Genomic DNA, 22,725 nt, shown 5'->3' on the forward strand with positions numbered 1-22,725 from the left:
AGACAGTAAAAAATCTGGAACATCTTCAGCCCACATGGAGGCTAATATTTAGAATTCACATTGTAGAGAGAAATAGTTCATAATGTTCTGACTTTGGTTCACTTCTGCAGGGAGCTAGCTAGCAAATGATCACTCCAAAGTGCAAATACCCACTCTTGCAGTTTGCTTCTACAATGTACAGTGTATCCGTTTTGCATTTTCTGCACATCCTGTCAGGAATATTTGCAGATTTATTAGTGCTTGCATGTAACTTCCATCAGCAACAACAGCAAGGAGGAAGAACTCTCTTCCTGAGTCTGTGCTGACATGTACAATAGTTTTCTGTGTCTTTGCCTGAAGATTTATGGCTTTCCCCCTTGCTTTCTATTTACAAAACAAAGTTGTATTTTGTATTTTTGTATTTTTTTCTATGCATCCCCAGCTGTTCTACTTGTAATTCTATTTCCTTCAGTAATGGAACACACATTCTAGCCACCTCTACATACTTCACAGCTAAGGGCAGTTGAGAGAAAATCCTGAATATCCCCATTCTTTCTTCCAGAATATTTTTCCAAGCTTCTTTATGTATCAGTGTCGAGAGCTCCATGACTGTAGAGCATTTTTATTACTTAGAGGGCAGTGAAAATGTCAATCCACTAAACAAACTGAAAGAAACGCTCAATGACCGAGCAGGCTTTGCTCTCCCTCTTGCGGTCCAAGCACGTCATTCCCGCAGCCTCCCCCAGCTCTGTCCCTCTGAATTCAATGGCTTTTCGCACACTTGCGAGTATCCAGAGAGAGCGAGCGTGTCACTATCCAAGGAAACGATATGGACAAAGTTTTCATTAAACGCCAATGCTAGATCATTTTGTCTAGCTCTCGTTAGGAATCAAGCGATGATTTTGATTCTTTTGGCTAAATCTGGTAATCCAAACAAAGGCTTTTTTTCAACTTACGGGTTTTTAATGTAGCTTGAACACTCCAAACAGGAGGTATCGGGTGGAAAACAATTGCTATAAAACCGATCATGTTTTTAACACTCTTTTCAGCGACCAGTGTTAAAAACATACATAAAACACTTAGGAAAGTACCAGCAAATGAAACAGTTTCAGTGAAGTTGTTTGGATACTCTAAGGTCACTGCAAGCGGGTGGAAAATTGGAGCCTGTACTGAACTGAATAGGAAAAAATGAAATTGTGTGTATAACCAGATGGGGAATATTTGAGCTTCTAAAACCTTTAAAATTTTTTTTTCAAAAGAAAAAACTGCGCTTTAAATGACTCACAGATGAATGTGAAGAAGTAGTCTACTCTGCACACCTACATTATAAATAACCACCAGAGGAATGGTGCAGTGTGGTTTGTTTATGCACCAGAAGAGTCTGTGAAACATTTTGCCTCTATAAATCATAATCCAAACAAAATACAATCCCTAAATCTCAGTCCAAATCAACATGTGTATGAGGAAGATTGCTCTACGTGCCAGACAACACACTAATTACTTCTTGCAAATACTTTGTAATACTTCAGTCAGTCTTTTAGAAGACACAGAGGCGGCTGGTTACCTGAGATGTACTCTCAGCTCTTTTCAGCCGGAGGGGACCAAGAGCCTCCTGCCTGCACGACTCAGCAGCACATGCACCTGCTGCTTTATCCCTGCTGGAACTCAAATACAAAGTGCGTTGTTACCTATCGGACAGGGCAGCTCAGCGAGACCCATTTAGCCCGTAATATCCCCAGCATTGCCCCGGGGACCGCACGGTTCCAACCCTCCGGTTTGTACTTGACAAATGACCTTTCACAAGACGTGTAATTCAAATTACAGTAAGCTCCAGTGTTGGAGCCGAGCAACTGCAGAGTAAGCGGATGCTTCTTCCTAACATCGTCTCCGAAACTAAGAGGAAAAAGTCCTAATTCACAAAGGAACTTTAAAAACTGCGATGGGAAAGGAGTGTAGGCAGGCCGTCTCTTCCTGCGACCCCTCCGCCAGCCTTGCCCTCGAAGCCCTGCAGCCGGGTTCCATCGCCCCCCGTCGGGGCGCCCCCTCCCCTGGACGCCGTCGGGGCCGGAGCAGGCGGGAGAGGCGCCGGCCCCGGGAGCGCACTCCGCCGGCACAGCCAGCCCGGGAAGGGCCCCCGGGAAGGGCCGCTCCTCCCGCCGCCGGCCGGGGCCGCAGAGCCGCGCAAGCCCCGCCCGGGCGCCCCGCCGGGGGCGGCCCCGCTGCTCAGTGGCCGCCTCGGCCGTCGCTCAGGCGGCCGCGCCGCTCGCCGCGGGGATGGTGGGGCGGGCGCCGAGGGGCGCGGGCAGCGCCCACAGCCCGGACGGCGCCCGGCGCGGCGAGCCACGGCCGGCCAGGTTTGACCTCGCTTTCCTTGCCCCCTTCCCTCCCTTCGCGAGCGGGGCCGCGCCCGGGCCGCCCCCGGCCCTTCCCGGCGGGTGTCGCTCCCGGCGGCGGGGGCGCGGCGGGACAGCCGGAGCTGTGCCCCCCGGGTGACACCGGCGGGCGGCGGGTGGCGGAGGGTGATGCTGTGTCAGGTCACCGCGGGGTGTCGGGTCACGGCAGGACCCCGGGCTGTCCCCAGGCGGTGTCCCCGCGACTGGGGACTGGCGTGCCTGAGGTCCGGTAAGGTCCCGTAAGGCTCCTCTCGTTCCGTTGGCAGTGCCGCTGCCGCATCCCTGCCGTCCTCCCAAAAACAGAAGAGCGAGAAGAACACAACTCCCAGACAAACGTGCAAAATTACGATACTGTTGAGGTACCTACACGGCCAGCTTTCAGAATTTCGAGAAATTAAATTGGTACGTAGTGTTGTATCACACTGCGACTTAAAAATTACTGTCATCAGGAAAAGGACGTAAAATGATGTTGCGTGCTGTAATCTTGTTTGCTGCACGTATCTGACACTGGGAAACCGAGCAGGATTAATGAGCTGGGAGGGGACAGCCTGGCCCCTGAAATTGGGGGATTGTGGGGGTCTGCACCCAGGGCTGGAGTGGGTGAGCGCTGACTGACTGTGTCACTTCATGGGAACAACCTCATCAATACCTAGGAAGCAGCAGAAAATGCATTTGTAAATCAGATTTTGATGGAAGTTTTAAATAGCTCAGGCACCAGTTTGTCAGAGCACAGAATTATGCAAAATGAGTCAAATGGAAAATAAAGTTACCAGTGTTCGGAGGTGAGTAAGGGCCTTGGCCAGCAACAAACCTGAGAATGACTTCCTTGATTCCTAAACAGGTCCACTTTGTGTCTCATCATTTTCCTTCTCCAGTCCAATCTTTATGGCAGCAAAAATATTTGTAAGTGCCGAGTTTGGGTGAAAAGATGGAAGAAAGGGACTTGAAATTCAAGAGGTATGGTCCAAATGCATTTAAGCCAGTAAACATTTTAGGATGGTGAAGGGAATCCACTATGTACTGCACAAACCCACGCCTATTGAAACAGAAGAACTTACCAAGCTTTCTCCAGCAGAGAAAGGACATCCAGAACATACGGACAGAATATGAAACATTTAGTTAAACACTGCATTTTGTTAAAAACAGAGAAAAACACTGACAGTGTGATAAGGAATATGTAAATTTTTTAACATACTTCAAAAATTAGAACATTGTTCCCTCCCCTCTGAAATGTATTTTGATAATTTCCAAGCAGACGGCAAAGAAAAGGAAATTATATCAATCCCTTTGGGGAGAATGTGACATTCTGACTTATTGAAGCCTAGAAAGAGGTTTATAAACTTAAAAAATGAAAAAGACGAATTTAATCTTTCCAGACTTGTCAAACTTGTCTCAATTAATTTTTGATGACATAATTAGAACTTAAGGCTTTAATGTGTGCTTTTTAAGTTTACTTTTCAAAAGATTTAATTTTTTAAGACTCAGGGGAAACGGAGGGCTTTGCGGTGGGAACTGGAGCAGGAAGAAGGGGCGGACTCTGTGTAGGTTTGAGTGCTGATTCAGAGTACTCTATTAAGCCAAGAGAAGATGAACTCATTTTTATCCTCCCTTGGGGAATCAGACAAGAAACAGGAAGTCATTGATTCTAAGTAAGATCATTCACTCTGCAATTGTAAACAGTGTATTATGTGCCTGTAAATATTTCCAGAACCCACTGGCTTGTTGGAAGATACGAAGTAAATTATTACAATCTCTAGCAAACAACTCACAATAAAAAGAGTTATTTTCAATCTTTTTATCCATAATGTTTATGTAGTGGAATATTAATGAGTTTGGACATTGAGAAACTCCTTGGCTGGACACACTGTTCACTGCCAGAAATCCAGCTACTCAAATGTTTTGTCTGTTGAAAGACAAACATTTTTAACTCCACCCTGTAATATTGCGCCCTACCAAAAAGCAAAAATTCTTTCATTACTTGACCTGTTTGTGTTTTCACTGCCACAAACACTGAAATAATCCCACTGTTAACCAGATGTTGGCCTCGTCCATTTTTGTTTCATGTAGCTGCAATTAGTTAAAAAGGAAAAACCTAAAATATCCTAAATAGTCTAATGGTATGTTGCCACTCCTCATTACTTAAGAGAGCAGAATCCTCATAAATCTGCAGCTGAAACTACTTTTTCCCTCTAAAGTAGGAGAAGTTGCTGCTTGGAAGTGCCACCTACCCCCCTTGAACAGGGGGATTCTGGATAAACAGAGAGGAGCATGGATTAGGGACAGGACAGCAGTGAGCAGCTTGCTTCCCTGACAGTCCAGGGAATTTTCTGCTAAGCTTAGAAGATGGGGGAGAATGGCAAAAGACACCAGAGATGTCTCGGTCACCTAGGAGGACTGCAGTTGAAATGCTTGTGTTTAGAATGTGGGTGTTGTAGGATTGGCTTAGGAAACTATTTTAATAATATACTAAAGTCCTAGCGATTCCATGGGGATTCCTGAGTGGGAGATTCCTGAGTAAGGATAGTTGTAAGCTCTGGCTTAGCAGCTTGAAGTCTAGCCTGCAGGACCAAAAGGAAGAAAAAGCAAAAAAGTGATTGTGGTGAAAACCTACAAACCTCAGTTTTTCTTTCCTAGTTTTCCTTCTAAGTTGAGGTATGGAATGAAAGAAACAAGGAATTTAGCGTATGAGAAGAAAGAAGGTTTTGAGCAAGAGTTTTTCACCTGTTTAGTTATCATGAACTTGAGAGTTATGTGAGACAAGGGAAATTTAGAAGAGAAATAGCAAATATTACTGTAGCAAAGAAAAGTGAAGGACTTTTTTGAATCCTGCTCATTACTTGATCTGTTTTGTGGTGCTTTTCCTTTTTTCTTCCCGTTGTCAAAAACAGTGGAGAAGATAAATTCATAGGTCTTTCACCTCCAGCTGAGGGGTTTCAAGGGGGGCTGCCTGTTCCGATGCAGGGAGGAAGGGAAGTGCTTGAAGCTAGGCTTCTGGAGGCCTGGGATAGTCATGGGAGGGGGATTCTCAGTGGTGTCACTTACTCATCCATCCTAACTGTGTCAGGACTTGCAGTGTCGAGATCTGTATTATCCATAATCTTCCTGTATCAGCCTCCTTCATCACACTGAAAATAGTGGCTGCTTGCTGTTCCTCATCAGTGTCCCACTGTTCAGGTGACAAACATGCAATATAATCTTCAGACTTGTAGTTTTTCTTTGTTGTAATCTGCCAGCAGGCTTCCACTGAATAGTGCTTTTTACATGTTTGTTATTTCTGAGATGAATTGGATACTTAGGAGCTATTCAGGCTTTATTTTCAAAGCCAAACCTAAGTGTCCAGAATCCTGTAAAGGCCAGGCCTTTACTTAGCAAGGGAACTTCTTGGACTGAATGGTTACATTCAGCCATCCAGTTACTCTTTGTTAAACTGCCTACAAATACTTGGAATACAACAGAGCCCAGTCCTTCTGCTTACACACAGATGATTTTCTTTGGCTTCTCAGACTCAAACCATGATGAGCAAGCTCTCATCCTGAATAATTTTTCCAGCAATGCTTGTCCAGAAGAGCACTGAGATTAGTTTCCAGAAGGCATGAGCAGTTAAATGTGGATAAAAGCACATATTTGAGACTGAAAGATGCCTGAACCAGGATGTCCTGAGATCTGCAACAGCTAATGCAAAAGGATTGTTTTTTTTGGGGGGGGGAGGGGGGAATCCATTAGGGACCATTTGCTCACCCACCTTTACATTTGGAATCAGAAACTCCCCCTTCCATCTCATTAAGGATATTGAGTTTTGAAGGAACTTTGATTAAGCAGAAGAATGTTAAAAGACTTTTAAAAGAGTGGTCTGCCAAACATTAAACTTGCATAAAACCAAATGTGCTACTAACTCACAGGCAGTTACACCTATGTAAGGCCTTTGCTAAGCAAAAGCTCAGTTCCCTACGAGACTCTCCTGAGTAAGAAAGGATATATGCAGTAACTGAAGATTAGAATATGAGAGATGTCTCTGCCTATCAAGGAAAAATAATTGCAGCCACAGGATAATTGAAGAAATTAAAATACAATAAACCTAAATATTATCAACACAGATTTCAGAATTTGATAGTTATGATAAGGGCCTTTGTAAACTAGTGTACTTTTACTAAGTTTTATGAAACTGATAAAATTTGGGAGCATTCTTGAGATTTATATAAAATAGGTTAGTATGTATATTAAAGTCAGACATTAAGTAAAGACTGAATTTGACATTTTCCCTTTCTTTTTCCAGCATAAATATGGCTGAACTTTCAGAACCAGAAGGTACTGTAAACTGGAAGGAAAGATGTTTAACTTTGGAGTCACAGTTAATGAAATTTCGTCTCCAGGCAAGCAAGATCAGAGAGCTGTTAGCAGAAAAGGTAGGTCTCATGAGATGAATTTTAATGATGTATAAATTATTTTATTTTATTATGGGGGCCAATCCCATGTTATGGTTTGGGATTACAAGTACTGAGATTTTTTCAGAAGGGGAAAAATAGCATTTTACAACAAAATATATGGAAAACATATATGTTTTAATGCTGTGAAAGAATTTTACACATCAGAATTGCCAGAAAAAATGTTCGTTTTCAAGTGAGACCACACAACTCTCCTGCAGAGAAAAATATGTATCCAGTAATCACTTTTACAACACTGAGGTAAATATTTAACACATTTATTATGTATTTGAGATGTGATTTAAGACACAGAAATCATCACAGAGAAAATCCAAAAGTATTATTTTCTCCAGTGTTCTTTAATGAATCATATCATTTACCAGACTTCATTTTCCTATGAGAACACATCTCCAACTATGGCTCATCATCTGAGTCTCTGGACCCAGAAAGTTGAAAATTACTGTACCATTTAATTTGAAAAATATTGTTTAAATTTTTACTTTATTTTCCAAAAGAAAAACATTTCACTTGGCATATTCAGACATGTGTATCCCAACAGTCAGTTATAATTGAGCCCATATTTGAAATATAAAACCTCCACCATTTTATTTACCTGGTAACATTTCGACAGAACAAGGCAATTAAAAGAGTACAAGAGACAAAACATCTTAGAGAGTTATTGGAACTATGTCATCATTAAGACTCACTTCAGCAAATTTCTAATTGAAATGTTTCATTGTAGTAACTCTTCTATGAGCTAAATTTTCCATCAATTGCTCCCCCCGAAAGAAAAGTAAAATTCAGATAAACTGATAGTATGGTAAGTGAAAATACTTCTACTTTTTACATGTAAGTTAATGCTTCTCTTTTGTGGATTTATCCATTCTCCCTTTGAAGCCATAAATACATTTAATCTCCATATTAGTCCTCTATGAATCATGCCCATTTTACTATGTTTTAGTGGGGGCAAGAGCTAAATAGTATAAAAGCAGGAAGAAACAGATATCTTTGTATTTACAAAGAACCCTGGATGATGTACAAAGTTCCAGATGTGTTCCGGTCCTTTCCTAATAATGCTTAACATTGTTTTATTCGACAGCTGAATTAAAATTAACAATTGAGTATGTTTTCATGGAGATACCTATTTTAATTCCAGGATCTTAATCAAAGTCCTTTAGTTTTCTATGTTATGTGTTTTCTATTATTTTATTGACTATGCACTAAGTCTTGTAAGGACCTGCTTGTAAATCTTGCTTGTCAGAAAGCTTCTCTTCCCCTGAATAACAAAATACCGAAAACTTTGTCACTTCACTGCCCAGTGTCCATTACCAAATGTCTCCCTTGAATAGCAATGAGCCCTCAACAGAACTCTGCAGATCTCCCCTGATAGCTGCTGGTCACTGTAGGAAGTAACTGATAATGCACTATTTTTATTAAACCCTTTTTTTAATTCATGGAGGGACATTCCCTCTTACCCCACGGCTCTTTATTTCCTTGAAACACTTTGCAAAATCCAAATAATTATAATAACCAGACCCTCCCTAATTTCAGCCTTGGTGATCTGCTCAAAACTTCACCAGCTTTGTAATCAAACATCCCTCTTTTTAAGGGCCACTTTAACTCTTTCTTTACCTATAATATTTATCCATGTGCACCCTAATTTTGCTGTTACATTTTCTACTAATTTGCTTGCTACAGACATCAGACTTGCAGATCAATAGTTGGTTCAATTATGTCATCCAGTTCTTGACTGAATAAAATTTGGCAATTTATTACTATTCATTTCATCTATTCATGGCCTTATCTGTTCTATGGAGGCATGAAACTTCAATTTGAGATGGAAAAAAAATGGAATAAAGAAATTTAGTATTTTCTGTATTATACATATTTTCATTAAGTAGGCATGAAAATTTACAGCAATATAAAATAATAATAAAAAACTTTTAAAATAATACCAAATTCCACTGAAATTGTATTTTTACAGTTAGTACTCCAAATAGTTCTACTTTGGCATAACTAAAAATATTGCAGTTAGAAAGCAGTGTAGTTGAAAGCACTTAATTGTTTCCTAATGCTGCAATTTTTCTGTTTGGCAAACTCTCATTGAAGTGGTATTGCAGAATATGAAGGTTGGGAAGAACAACGAGCTGTGCAAAAGTTTTGACATTTCATTTAAGAATTAAGAAAAAAAAAGTTAAAAAAGGAAAACTACCTGTGTCTTTCATTGTAGTTAGCAAGGCTCAGAGAAGAGCAAGTTATTATCGTCAGTCTTGGAGGAGAACATCCATCCAAGAGTACAATCCTGGCTACTGTAGCACTCAGCAGATCACTGGATGCTTACACAGTCAGAGCTGTTAGATCAGAAATATCTGTTCTCTCTTTACCCTGTCTGGATCACTGCATTTCGGGATGGAATGTGGCTAAACTCTGGACATGGCTTTCCAGGCAACCTTCCAGCAGCCATAACTACCGAGTTTTACATGGCTGCTGCTGACTGTAGTTTTGGCAACCTAAAAGTTAAGATTCATGAACAGCACTTCACAAAACTATCTGAATTTTAAAAAGATTTTATAAATTTGAATGCTTTCTATTTGGCTTTTCACTTTGTTCATTTACAGTTTGCATTTCCAGGCTCTTAACTGAACTAGAAATATCCTCTAAAATTAATAGAAATGTATGCATAATCATATAATTTCAAATATCAACATAAAAAACATAAAAACAAGCAGAATAAGAGGGATGAAATCACAAATCTTCAGTGCTGTGCCTGAAAGAAAATATTCAAAGGCAAATTACTCTCATCTGTGAGAAATATGACTGTGAAACAGATAAAAAAACTTAAGAACTTTCCATGTTACTGCTCTCTTGTTTTCATTTGCCTTATCTTTCTCAGAAATTTTAGAAAAGGCAAAGTCTTTACAGAAGTTACACATGGGAGAAACATTTTCTGTTGAAGACCACAGGTCCAACAAGTATTCCATTGGGATAATTTGACATAATACTCTCCAGAGCAGTGCATTAGAAGACTTCATGAAAAATGATCCTTCTCCTTACTGTGCCACTTTGACTTTTTAATATGAATCTTTCATTCATAAACTGGAATTCAGTTGGGACATGTATCAAAGTCTGGTCACAGCTTAATAAAATTTGATCATATTCATCTGCAAATTAAGCAGTCTTGCACAATTCAAAAGGAATCATATTCAAAATGGGCACTAAAGTCTTTGTATGTATTTCTGAGTTGGTGCTGTTGGCTAATAACCCAGTAGTTATTTTTTTCACATGTTTTAATTTTTGAAATTATACAGACAGTTCTCAGTATTGGTTAAAGGAAAGATACACTCACACTAGTTTGAAGTTGAACTGCATGGAATTGTTATTCAAAAATATATTTAGGAAATAGTAAAGTGAATAATGAAGACCCAGTTGGCCGGTAGTGATACTAACGACAAAAGAATAATGTAGCCCATGTCAGTCTTTATAGGTACTTTCTAGATTTGTTACTTGTTATAGAATGAAACAAATTGGCAAAGCTCAGAATAATTCTCACTCTTACTTTGATTAGCACAGGCCTTTATTTATAGTTTTGTTTGCAATCATCTCTATACTATGAAATGTGTACTGAAACACTGAACAGTAGCAGCAGACACTTCCACTTCAAAACAGCCACAAAATCACAGCACTGTGGTGTGACAGACGTAAAACCCTGTGGATATTATACTATGTAATTGTTGTAGGAAACAGAGTAAGAATGATACTGTGACAAAAACAGGGAGTCTGTACAGGAAGGTAAGAGAAATGGATTGGTGGTAATTCTCCAGCCTTCCTCCTCTGCCTCTGTTTGAGAGGTATCTCTTCAAGACAGTGTATCAGGGGAAGGCGTTTATATCCTATTACCCTGTGTGCATGACTTACCAGAAACTGCCAATGGGTTTTATACTTGTTGTATAGCTTTGTCTAAAACCAGATTTACATAAGGGATGTCTTGAATCTATCCATTGCCAATATTTGTGTATGACCACAAAATGCCAATATGTGTGTGAGTCCGTAAATGTATTCAGGCTGGATTAATTGAAGCACTTTTCTTGTACACTAGAAATCAAATACAAAGTTATTGTATTTAATAGCAAAGTTATTTTATTTAATAGCACCCCTGCAAATAAATGAACAATTAACATGAAAAGTCATGAGTATATTATTCTCACAGATGTGTTCTAATTCAGAAAAACAAACTAATTACTGTGTCCTGTAAGTTTAGGAAGTACTCATCCTTGAAACTCAGTTGAGGAATTTGCATTGTAAATGTGTTGCAGCAGTACAGCTACCAGAGCTTAATTTTTTTACTGAACTTGAGGAGAAGAAGAGAGAGAAGCAAGGGAATATACAGTGTTTTCAGAAAATTTAATCCATTCCCTGTTGTTTATTTGTTTTTAATATTTTTTCATTTTGCCAAGTAAAGAGTCTGTATTTATAAATCTAACGTGCAAAGAAAGAGACCTTGTTGGAGTTTTAAGCAGAAGCTGCTGCTGTAAGTGGGAGAGGTCTTTACAGGAATTTAAGGAATGATGTTAGAAAGTATCCTGGTACGCCAAATTTAGGATGGCTGTGAAACTGAGCTTTAAGCAGAAGCCTGTATTTTAATGCAGCTTGAGTCTTACGTATGTGAAGAGTTTACAAAAAAACCCCTTTGCTGAGTAAAAGATTACATGTTTGTACTGCAAGTTTAGCTTCCAGCTGGCATTTCAAGTAATAGGAAAAGTTGGTGACCTTCGTTCTTTTCACAGTAAGTGCATTTTTCACCTAGAATACGCATTCAATGTAAGGTATAAAGTTGATGTTCTTCATACCACTAAAGAGTCATTTTAGTAGGAGAACTACATAGCTGTGTTAAATTCCCACTTGGGCAGCCTCCACTGGATCTCTTTTTTGTCAGACCCCATTAGGACTGAATATGGCACTGACCCAAATGTTGCATTATGGGCCGTCCAGTAATACTCAGCCTTCCTATGAATGTCTCCAAGTTTGTTTCCTGCAGTGCTGAGGGTCATTGTGTTACGCTTTAAGTGATTTTCAACAAAAATAAATGATTATGAGAGAGAATTCTTTTCATATGTACATTGTTTTAACCTTCCACTTGGATATTGTCTGTATTCATGCTCAGCTGGCAATGAGTGTGTACATCACAAATGCAGTATTATTTATACTTTCTGTACAGGTTATGAAAATTGAATGATAACCAACTTTTAGGCCAAATACTATTTTTCAGTATATTCCAAAGCATAACACATTTTGGACCTGGTCTTACAAACCAACAGCTAAATCCAGGTATTATAAATACCCACTGTATTTCACAGTCCTGTTTATGGTATATCATTTGACATTGGAAAATGAAGCAGATGCAATCTGTTTTGTTATCTCTGGCTTGGCAATTTCATGTTTAATGTTTTTGGAGGAAAAGTCAGTAAGACATTGGACTTATGCAGTGACTGCCAACATAAAAATCATAAAAAAGCACAATGAGTATTTCCATTTGCAATCAAAGGACTATGAAGGGTAAAGGGGAGCAGAATACCATTGAACCAAAATTATTCAGATGGTTATTTTTCAGTCTTTAATTGCTCTTAAAAAACTTCTCATCCCGGAAAATAATTCAGTTGCAATTAGGAAGGTACAAACAGGAGAAACCAAGGAGAGTTTAGGAGAATAAAAGTTTATATGAATAGAGTTGTAGGTTTGTTTACACCTTTTTAATATCTACACATGTTTCTTAAAGTTTCATTTTTATCCCTTGTCTATTATTAAGTTTATGCTATGCCTTGTTAAAACGGTGGGGTTTTTTTTGTTTTGTTGTTTTTGAGTATCTTAAAAATACATTCTTTCTAAGGAGGCTGAAAATGGAAAAAAAAAAAAGAGAACTCAGGAAGCAATAAATTAGCTGTTCTTGTAGAGGCCTGGCTGGGTAATGGCATGAAGAGCACAGCCTTTGCTGTGAGGCCAGAGGATTCATATCTCGTCTCTGGTGGTATTCACTTCTATTCCAGCTCACCTGAGATGGGGAAGTTGATGGAAGTTGTGGAAGCTGTGATAGTGGGTAGACACCTGTGCAGATCCTTAGCCAATCTAATACTTGTTTAGCATTTCACTTACAGGAGCTACAAGATGTTTTTTCTCCATTTTTCATGGTGAGAACTCTTTTTGCTCATTTAATTTTCATTGCTTGGGACAATACTTCCACGCTTTAAATACCTGTTGTCTTGTCTTTAAAGTGCAATATGCTACCCTACATATATTTCTGGCATCTCTTGCTCCATTGCCATGTGTTTCCAAAGTGTCCTGTACCCTTTAATGTCATTAATAACTTCAGTTTTCTTTTTTTAAACTGTTGGCAGTGAGTGGTACCTTTGTTTCTTAAGCCATCACCTCTCAGGCAGTGGCACATCCTGTTTCAGGTGGATGCTCATGTTGTGGCTCTAATAAGAAGCCACAATTCAGGGAGACAAGAGGCAGCAGAATTTCCACAATTGCAGTACAGTGATCAGTACCAAACAAAGCAGATGAACAACCAGTTCTCGATAGATGTTTGTCTTTTTCATGTTAAGCACCATGTGAGACTTCTTTTTACTTGCCTGCCAAAGTGCTTTGGTACCTTCTCTCTTGCTGAAAAATATCTTCACTCCTTTCAAGATTTTGAATGCTATGAGAATGTCTGTGCTAAGAGTGGTCATCTACCTAATTTGTATTTGATTGTGTCTCTGCAGTTTAACTATCAAGACAAGATCTGAGTTGGAAAAGATGACTGCCAGAAAGAGGGAATTTCCTAGTGTTCTACCAGGCTTAGGGAAGTTCTGTGACTGACATTGGGAAAAGCATGGTTACTGAGCCAGTATTACATGCTGCTCAATTGTCCTTCACTACACTGCCTCCTCAGATCCCACTGTGGAATTTAACTTTTTTAAATCTGTATGTTTGCTGGCAGCTGTCCTAGACTACCAGTTCTGGAATGGTTCACCCTCTGGGCTTCTCAGTTTTATATCTTTAAGTTACATAGTTTCCCAAAGAAATCATTAATTTTACTACAATGAACTCAACTGAGATGTGAAAGATTGTTTTTTCATATGTACTTTTCACTCATTTAATGACAACTAGAAAACCTTTTGAGCTAAATAATTCTTAAAAGCATGTTTAAGTATTGAAAAGAACTTGAAAGAAGTAAAATAACTCAGCAGTAAAACTGGTCTCATCAAGGAGAGCAATAGAAATTTTGAGCCTGGTTTTTCATTTTGGAAACTGAGCAAATAGAGACTGGTAATTTTTGGAGGTTTCATTTTGTTTCAAGGAAAGGCTTTTGTACTAAGCACAGTTTGTATGAATGAGCTGAATTGCTAAAAAGGAGAAGAAAGAGAGGTGTGCAATTGAGAAGTGCCTTTTGCCTACTTAGGAGAGTAGTTAGAAGTGAACAGGATTGTGATTCTACACATGCAGATTGTAGAAGTGCTGGTCATCTGCAGGAGAAGCAGGAGAAGTGGATATGTGTCTGTGTGTGTGTGCACAGAGATGTAACTTTGACATCAAAGAATGAAATTGTTCTTATGCTTCATACATTTGTGTGACAGAGAAAGACAAAATAAAAAGGAATTGGTTAGATGGCAAATTTGCAGAGGAATGGTTGACAGTGCTTTGTTCATGAGAATTGTAGCCTTTTACTTGTTAATTGTTATTAAAAATGAAGAAAATGGGAGAAGAAAAACCATGGGAGAGCTCTGGAAGGTGGCAGCTTGCAAACTGCCAGGTTGTGAGCACTAAGCTGTGTTGCAGTAGTCATAACCTAGGTGAGCATTCAAGTGGGATTTGAGGGAAATACGAGGCTGTAGCTTTCTGAATTTAAGCCAGGTGACCAATTCTTTATCTGAAGATCTTTTTTTTCATGTAGGAAATAATAAAAACCAATAAAATTTCATATACAATATATACTTGGTCTATAATTAGCCTAAGGAACATTTGAGCCCCATTGAGACTTAGCCTTTATCATTAGCCCTTTTGGGGAGATCTGTGACAAAAAGATTAGCTTCAGAAAGCAAATCTTCATTTCAAGGACTGAAAAATTGAGTCATATTTTTATAGGTTTTATCTTGTTCTAGGGAAAAGTTATTGTGCCAAAATATCCATTTTTCACTGAAGGCATATTTAATTTTATAAGTACAGGTGGCTCTGAAGTATAATTTCCTAGATTATATAACAAAAGGGATTTCTACTAATAAGTTAGATGCAAAGCTGTTCTATTAAAGATAAGTCTCTCTAATTATTGTACTCCCTTTGGGATAAAAAAATCGACCAATAAAGAACAAAATATTTCTTCCCCAAGGCATGTGCTCATTCCTTCTTTACAAATTATCTTTATTTTTCCTATGAAATGTTAGTATATTTATTTTACATCTCTTTTCCTTAGGTGTTCTGTCTATATGGCTTAATTAGTCAGGTCATATTTTGTTGTAGTTTATAAAGATTTAGTACTGTCCATATGGACAATACATAACACATAGAAGAGAAATGTCAAGGCAGAAGGAATAATGTTAAAAAGTATGGATGGAACATACCTAGTCAGCTTTATAATAAATGAGTTAAAGAACTAGGAGGAATATTCCTGTATATTCCTAAGCTAAACTACCAGAAGAGAGACCTCTGTGAAAAGAGTAAGTCACACTTCTAGAACAGTTTTACCATTGCTTTTAACTAACAAATGTGTGCAAGGCTTTATATGATTGGGCACAGTGTATTGTAAAACATGAAAACTGATGGTCATCAAAGCCATCAAGAAGCAGATTACTTGCTTTTAAGCAGTACTAACTTTTCTTCTGGAAATGCAGAGATTTGTTGAAATATTTGGGTCTAAATACAGGAATAGAGAATCAAAAGGGGAAATCTTGGTCAGATGTAGTGCTGTGGAATAGCTGGCAGGCATATTCTTCAAACCATTTATAAACTTACCAAGTATCACATAAAAAAACACCAACCAGATCTTTTGTCTTCATAGCTTCTATTAGAAGGCAGTTCTAAAATCCTTTTTACTCAATGTGAAAAATGAGTGTCTTCTAAATGCCAGCCAATGATTATTCATCACCTGTTTATATCTACTGGCACCTCAGAAAGACAGTTGTAGGTGTGTTTATCCCTCAGTTGCTTCTCCTATTTCTTTATTTATAGAAGCAACCACATACCCATGTCTCTGGTTTTGGTAAGTCCTGTGTGGTGTGAGGACTGGCAGTTCACCGTATCTAAAAATGGACAGATTTACTATTTTTTTATGGGGAACATTATTTTTCAACCACAGATGGTTAGGGCTTTTTTTTTCAGATGATGAAGATTAGAAAAATTGAAATGCAAGGGAAACAACAGACTCTAAACATACCATTCTCAAATGACTGGAAGTCCTGCATTTCATCAGCAGACAAACTGTGCAGAAACATTAGGTTTTAACTCATTTTTCCTTTTTGAAAACTTTGACCTATTATCAACATGCTTTGAAAGGCATCCAGAGAAGTGATGCTTTTTCTTTTTGTTCATTCATGGTTGTATTTTTTCCTATATTTATTTCAAAAAGATTTCCAAAAAGTCTGTGTGATACAAGCATGTTGTTTATAATATTAAAAACTAGGAGACACTGTATGATGCACTGATTGTAATGCAAATCTCAAATATGAATGGGATAAATTGTTATGTTGAAAATTGGCTTGGATAAAAAATAGGGGTTTTTTCCTATACATAACAAACATTTTTCAGATTTCAAAAGGAACTAATTACAACAATTTTCATTTTTAAAATAAAATGTTTCCTTTAAAATTATTAAATAGCTATTTCAAATAACAGGAAAGTTATCATTTTAGTTCTGTGATTTCTCTCTAGTACACACTACAGGAATAATGATCTCTCTGCATAGAAATGAACGTGTATATACACTTACATACATACAAAAGGCATATTTTTTAAATTTGTGAGTGATGACTTTTGAGTTTATACCCTTTGGTGATTTCATGTAATATGTGCTTTACTCAAATGAAAAGTTCTTTACTTGCACAAAAATATGTATGTTCAACATTTCTGAATGCAGCCAAGAAACTTCCAGGTGACCTTTGAAAAGGAATCACTTTATGATTTGCCTTTGTATTGTATAGAATTCCCAGTGACTGTGTGTTGTACTTCAGTGCCCAGACCTCCAAGGCAGTACACCTCTGTTTTTATTGCTGCCATGTTTCTTCAAAGCATTCACTATTTATTCACATGTGGCATTTCTCTGTTCATTGTTTGAACAAAAATAGCTCAATTTGATGAGTCTCAGATGTAGAGTGGTTATTTCCTTACTAGGTTTAAAACCAAATCTGTTTCTAACAATAGAAACGGTTTTCTATAATTCAGTAATTGACACAGCATACACTGATCCATTTTCTGGAAATTGTAAGAGGATTTTTCACTTAAAGACAGAAGGAGAAAGCGCAGGTTAAAGTAGCATCTGTTCTTCTGTACCTGTGTTGTTCAGTCAATATGTATGTATTTTTTGTTCATGAGCCAAAATATTTATATTTAAGACTGTAAAATCAAAACCAGTATAGATTATGACCATACATCTCTGAATTCATACTGAATTTGCACCAATCCAATGTGGGTGACAAGAATATTCCTTACAAGAGATTTGTTGAACTGGGGCATTATTTCAAGTTACCTCATTTAGGACATGATAGAAAATTAAGCTTAAATATGTTTCACATGCCAAATGTTATCAAAAACATGATGGCTCTCCATGTTTCTCCTGGGAAGCCAACTTTATGTCAGTTGATCCTTTCCGGACTGTAGTTCATTCGAGCCATGTCTCACCTAACAGCAAATACATCCCATGTTGATCCAGTGATGCTGGCAATTTGCTGAGGTGTATACAGAAAAGTTGGTGGGACAGAGGTCTGGTTCAACAGACTTTCCTTTTTTTCAAATCATGTTCTTTATAAAGTCAGAGTTGGTCATCAATATTCAGGATGCTGCCATAGGTAGAGTTCTTCTGCATCTGATGTTTGCCCCTAAGCATGGATATGGCTGACATTACCTGCCACATCCATCCTCAGGTTAAGGATTTTAAAAAAAATTTTATTTGAGGATCTTAAGCTATCAATCCATGGTCTGAAATGGCTTTCACAGTCACTGGGTAAAAAAAATCTAGCACTGCATTTCATTCTTGATGAGTTCAAAGCATGATTTGATTACACCATTCAACCAGTCCCGTATTTCCACCTTCTCCCAGTAATGGTGTGATCGTTGTTGAGAAACTTTTCACTACTTAAGAAGAAGGTTTAAGGTTAGGTTTTGTTTGTGAAGAGAAATTCTTCCCTTATAAATAGTTCCAATCTTTTGCCCAACAAGTTTGATAGCCCTCAGAGTATTCTAAGGCAGTCGTTTCTTCTGTTTAAGTTCACAGGCTTATAAAGAAGCAAAGCAGTCAGAGTATAGATGTAAATCTAATTTTTCAGGCAAAACCATTTGGTGGATTGTTTAAAGATTATTTAGGCAAATGGCAAAAACATTGTTTTAAGTTTCATTATTGTTACAGGAGATCCTGCAAAACAAACCTATATAAACTCTAAATAAAGGAAAAATCAGGACTCAGTAATTATTATGTAGCATCAAATTATTGAAACGCTGGCAAATTTAATTTTAATGGAAGTGCTCATGTTTGGTAACCATGATATTTCATCCTTGCTGAATAATATAGATTGCTTTTTTTTAACAGGAGTCTTCTAAAAGAAACTGAAGACCCTTTAAAAATTTTGCAACTAAAATCTCACATTTAGTTGTTGCCAGGAAGCTGATTGACATATCCATACTGTGAGACCACACAAAGCTTCTTAGCACACCCTGAAGTACTTAACTATTGAAGAGGCAAAACTAAACTTTGTTCTTCCCTTTATAATCTCTGAATGATCTTTTGCTTGGTAGTTATTCTCTCAGCTTCTTTGGCTCCTGGCTTTGTGTTAATCTTAGCAACAGCTTTATTCAAATCATATTCTTTGTCCCAGTAGTCTACATGAACATATTACTACGTTCCTGGTCCTGGGCAACAGTGTGTATATCCCAGAAAGAGGTGCACTGTGCAGGGTCAGTGCACAGCTGTGGAAGAAACGTGGACCTTTAGTGCACTGGATGATCCAGGACTCAAAGTGTTGTGTAGAAGAGCAGCTCTACTGCCTAATGCTCGTACAGTGGCTCAGTGATCATGAGATGCTGCTGCAGAGACCAGCTGTTTGCAGGTTTAAGCCAGGTTGGAGCTGGTTGAGCTGCCGTGGCAGCTGGGTGAACTTGGCAAGCAACATTTTCAGGCTTTAATTCCATTTACTAAATCTGTCAGGTTTCTGATACTACCTTACAGATGAAATTACCTGAATTTATGGGACATAAATAAATTGCCAGTTGCTGCCATGCATTTGCAAATTGCCTGTGAAAGTGGATGAACAACTTGCTACTTATCAGTAAATTTCACAATAAAAATATCTAAAGTTTTCTGTCATAATATTAATAGTTTTCTCTCATAAAATTAATAGAGACAGAACATTACAGAGTATTAGTTCATTATTAGTACCTGCACTCCCATTATGTTTAGCACAGTGCTTTTACTACAGCTGAATGTTAGCTGACCATATATTCAGAAATAACCTCAATTTCCGAATCCCAACTCACTAAAAAATAAATGTCTGAAAAACTGTTTTAAAGTGAGTCTTGCAAACCAAACTTCTGTTTGAATGTAAAACCAAAAAGACAGATGGAAAGTAACCTTAGAAGTCAAAATTCCAAAAGTTAAACTCGAAGTTAAAATCTTAACATGAGGTCATTTAAATATGAAATTAAATTCATGTGACCAGAAAGGAACAAAGAAGGCTTATCTCCCTGTCCATCTGGCAAATGAATGACTGGGAAGATCAAATCCTTAAAAGTGTTCTTGCAAAACAACTCACTGGGGACCTGACCATAACCATGTGGATTGTGAAATGTTTGTTGCTCTTGTATCAGTGGTGTGTTGTGGTATTATTATGATGCAGACTTTGGGGTTTTGTATTGTATGAGAAAGGACTAGAAGATGAGTTACAGCTTTTTTTTTTTTGTTAGTGAAACATAAGTCTCATAGTCTCCATTTTCAGTTACTGATTGATAGAAAATGATGACTCTGTCCTTGTATGGATATGGTGTTAAAAGTTTCACGTGATTGGCAGCATAATTAGGAAGAGAAAAAAAAGAGATGGAGAGTGAAAAAGAAAATGAAACATACCAGAAATTGAGTACAAACAGGACAGGATGAAACTGGTTATTTTAAAACCATGCAGTAAACTGGAGAAGGAATAAATGGGTTTCATTTGCATTATTTGCATCATATGCTTTTCTAAGAACAATTTTCAAGCTGAATACTGAGTATGGCAATATTAATTATTTGATGTTTCATTCCCTTCAGGTGAACTGAGGTCCTATCTAGATATTTCCTAAGAACCACTAAGTCCTTAAGTCATGGAATACCTTATGAACTTCAAGTGTTACTTCAAACCAGGGTTTACTTCTTAAAAAAACTCAGCAAAATCAGACTACTGATTAGTTAAGACTAGGGCTCTTAACAAAATGTAACAAAGTGTAAACAAAGTATCTCTTTCTGGCCCCTTCTGTTCTGTATTGTTGGGAAAGACTTCAAAATAAATCCTGTAAAATGCAGGGGTTTTCCAAGGCCCTGGGCAAAGATTGAGCCTGTGATTCATTAAGCTTCAATATAAAATAAGAAATCTGCCCCCCCTCAGAAGTGACCTGCACTTCGCCATGAAAACTGGTCTCTTGTCTTCACCCACTGCTGCTGTGGAGCATCTGAGGCCACCATGTCTCTTCTGCCACATCCTGCAGCATGTGGAGAAGTCTGGGACAGTCCTTGTGGCATATCTGTCCAAAATGCTAAATTTGTCAACTTCAGAAGGAGTAGCAGCCAAGTACCCTCTACTCTTGCCTCTTTTGGAGGGACATGAGGAAAGTTTCAGGACTATTGTCAAAGGAATTTCTACTCTTGGTAGCAGGGGAGAAAAAGCAGTGTGTCATATGGAAGCCAGAGAATTAACTATGAAGAAAAGGTGTATATATTTTTTCTGCTGAAGAGTTTTTACAATGTTTTAATACAGTCATGATAGTGAATTCTTTTCCCAGTCTGACACACTGTTTATCCTCTTATTTTTATGCTCCCAGCCACCACATGTCCTTTCGTTTTTCAAAACAGACCCTGAAAATGAGTTTTTCTGATGAGAGGCAGAAGGCATGGCCATTTAACTGTATGTTTTGTTACATCTACAGATGCAGCAGCTTGAGAAACAAGTTATAGATGCTGATCGTCAAGCAGAGAGAGCGTTTCAGCAGGTATAAACACTTAGAAAAGTATCTCCACTAGCTGTGTATGTATGGTACTTTAATGAAATGAAATTCAAAAAATTGCTTTATTTTTAAGTACTTCTAAAATTGGAGAAGAAGGTTTAACATCTGTTGATTTATCTTAACTGAGAGTTCTGATACCTTTCTTTGCTTACTACTCAGTTAAGTTCAATAAAGTCAAAGCGAACATCACAAGTCAAAAATAGATACATGTAATGAGTTTCTTCATTGATGCACCATGAGTCTTTGATACATGATGCATGTGGAAGCAAAAGGGAGAGGAAACAATGGCCTGTTCTAGAAGATCTGTAAGAAAATAAAATGAGGCTACCCAATACGGTCTCGAAATAGAACTGTTCTGGGTTGTTTGTTCCTCTTGTAGAAGTTACATCATTTGTAGAATGAGATAGTGGCTAAATATTTAACCAAAGTTGCCTTTTGATTCCAAATGGCAGATTTAGCTACTGTAGACATTTCATGAACATACCTCTGCTATTCCTGAAACATTCCTCATATCTTACTGCGAGACAGACAGAAACTGAAAATTATAAGACTAAAAATGTTCACGTACTAATTTGGAGTTAGAAAACATTCCTGACTACAAACCAAGTGCTTTTAACCAGTTTTTTAGAATGCTACTGATAATTTGCTGGGCTTTTTTACAGTGTGCAATTGTTTATTTATTAAAACATTGTTTACAGCTCCTTGTAGATAAATTGCATTCTTCCCATACTGGTGTTTCTAAAAGCTTGTGTGTTACAAAACCAGAAGTCTCTCACAGATACTAACAAAATCTGTGTAAGATCTTTCAGTGTTTTGCCTGTTGGTATTAAGTGCTAGGGAGACATCATGAACTGTTGGGTTTCTTCTTAAATAGGCTTCAAAACTGTGCAGGGTTATCTTGAATCTTAAGTGTGGAAAAGTCTATTTTGTGATTAAATTACTACTTTTGACTTGGAGTATTATGTTTCTTAAACTTCTATATTTGACTTTCCAAATAGGTGCAGATCATGGAAGAGAAATTAAAAGCAGCAAATGTTCAAACAAGTGAATCAGAAACCAGGTTGTATAAGAGATGTCAAGATCTGGAGATCCTGATACAAGATAAAAATGATATAATACAAAAATTGGAGCAACAACTTGAAGAACAGGTTAGAAATAATGGTGTTACAGAAGAGAAACATCAATTCCCTTCTTAATTATACAAAGGGTAAATCAAAATTTAGATCAATAGAGGACCAGAAAAGTTTAGCATTATTTCTGTTGTTTGATTAAAGAAGTTCCCACTGGAAGTACATAATTTGAATAATGTTTATTCCTTTCCAAATTATGCTCTGGCTTCCATTGGAAGAACATCTGACTTTCAAGAGGGAAAAGATGATACTGTCTCCCCTGAAGAGCTGTCATTTTTCCTAGAGGAAAGAGGAATAGCAGCCTCTGTGAAGGCCCTATTCCTCATTTTTTAAAAATCACTATGTATTACCCAGGAGCCTGAATTACTTCAA

At 37.9% G+C, this 22,725-nt stretch overlaps 1 protein-coding gene across 1 annotated transcript in view; it reads left to right on the forward strand.

Annotated features, from left to right (window-relative positions):
- The first annotated feature begins 2,714 nt into the window (after positions 1-2,714).
- The window catches only part of PLEKHH2 (pleckstrin homology, MyTH4 and FERM domain containing H2), a 52,389-nt gene continuing 32,378 nt past the window's right edge, over positions 2,715-22,725 (forward strand). Inside the window, exons 1-4 of the mRNA XM_082301884.1 lie at positions 2,715-2,774; positions 6,646-6,775; positions 21,146-21,208; positions 22,222-22,371. Coding sequence (XP_082158010.1) covers positions 6,653-6,775; positions 21,146-21,208; positions 22,222-22,371 — 336 coding nt within the window. The 5' untranslated portion in view covers positions 2,715-2,774; positions 6,646-6,652. The remainder of the gene's footprint in view (positions 2,775-6,645; positions 6,776-21,145; positions 21,209-22,221; positions 22,372-22,725) is intronic.

This window comes from Coloeus monedula (genome assembly GCF_965178545.1).
Source record: "Coloeus monedula genome assembly, chromosome: 2".
Taxonomy (NCBI): Eukaryota; Metazoa; Chordata; class Aves; order Passeriformes; family Corvidae; genus Coloeus; species Coloeus monedula.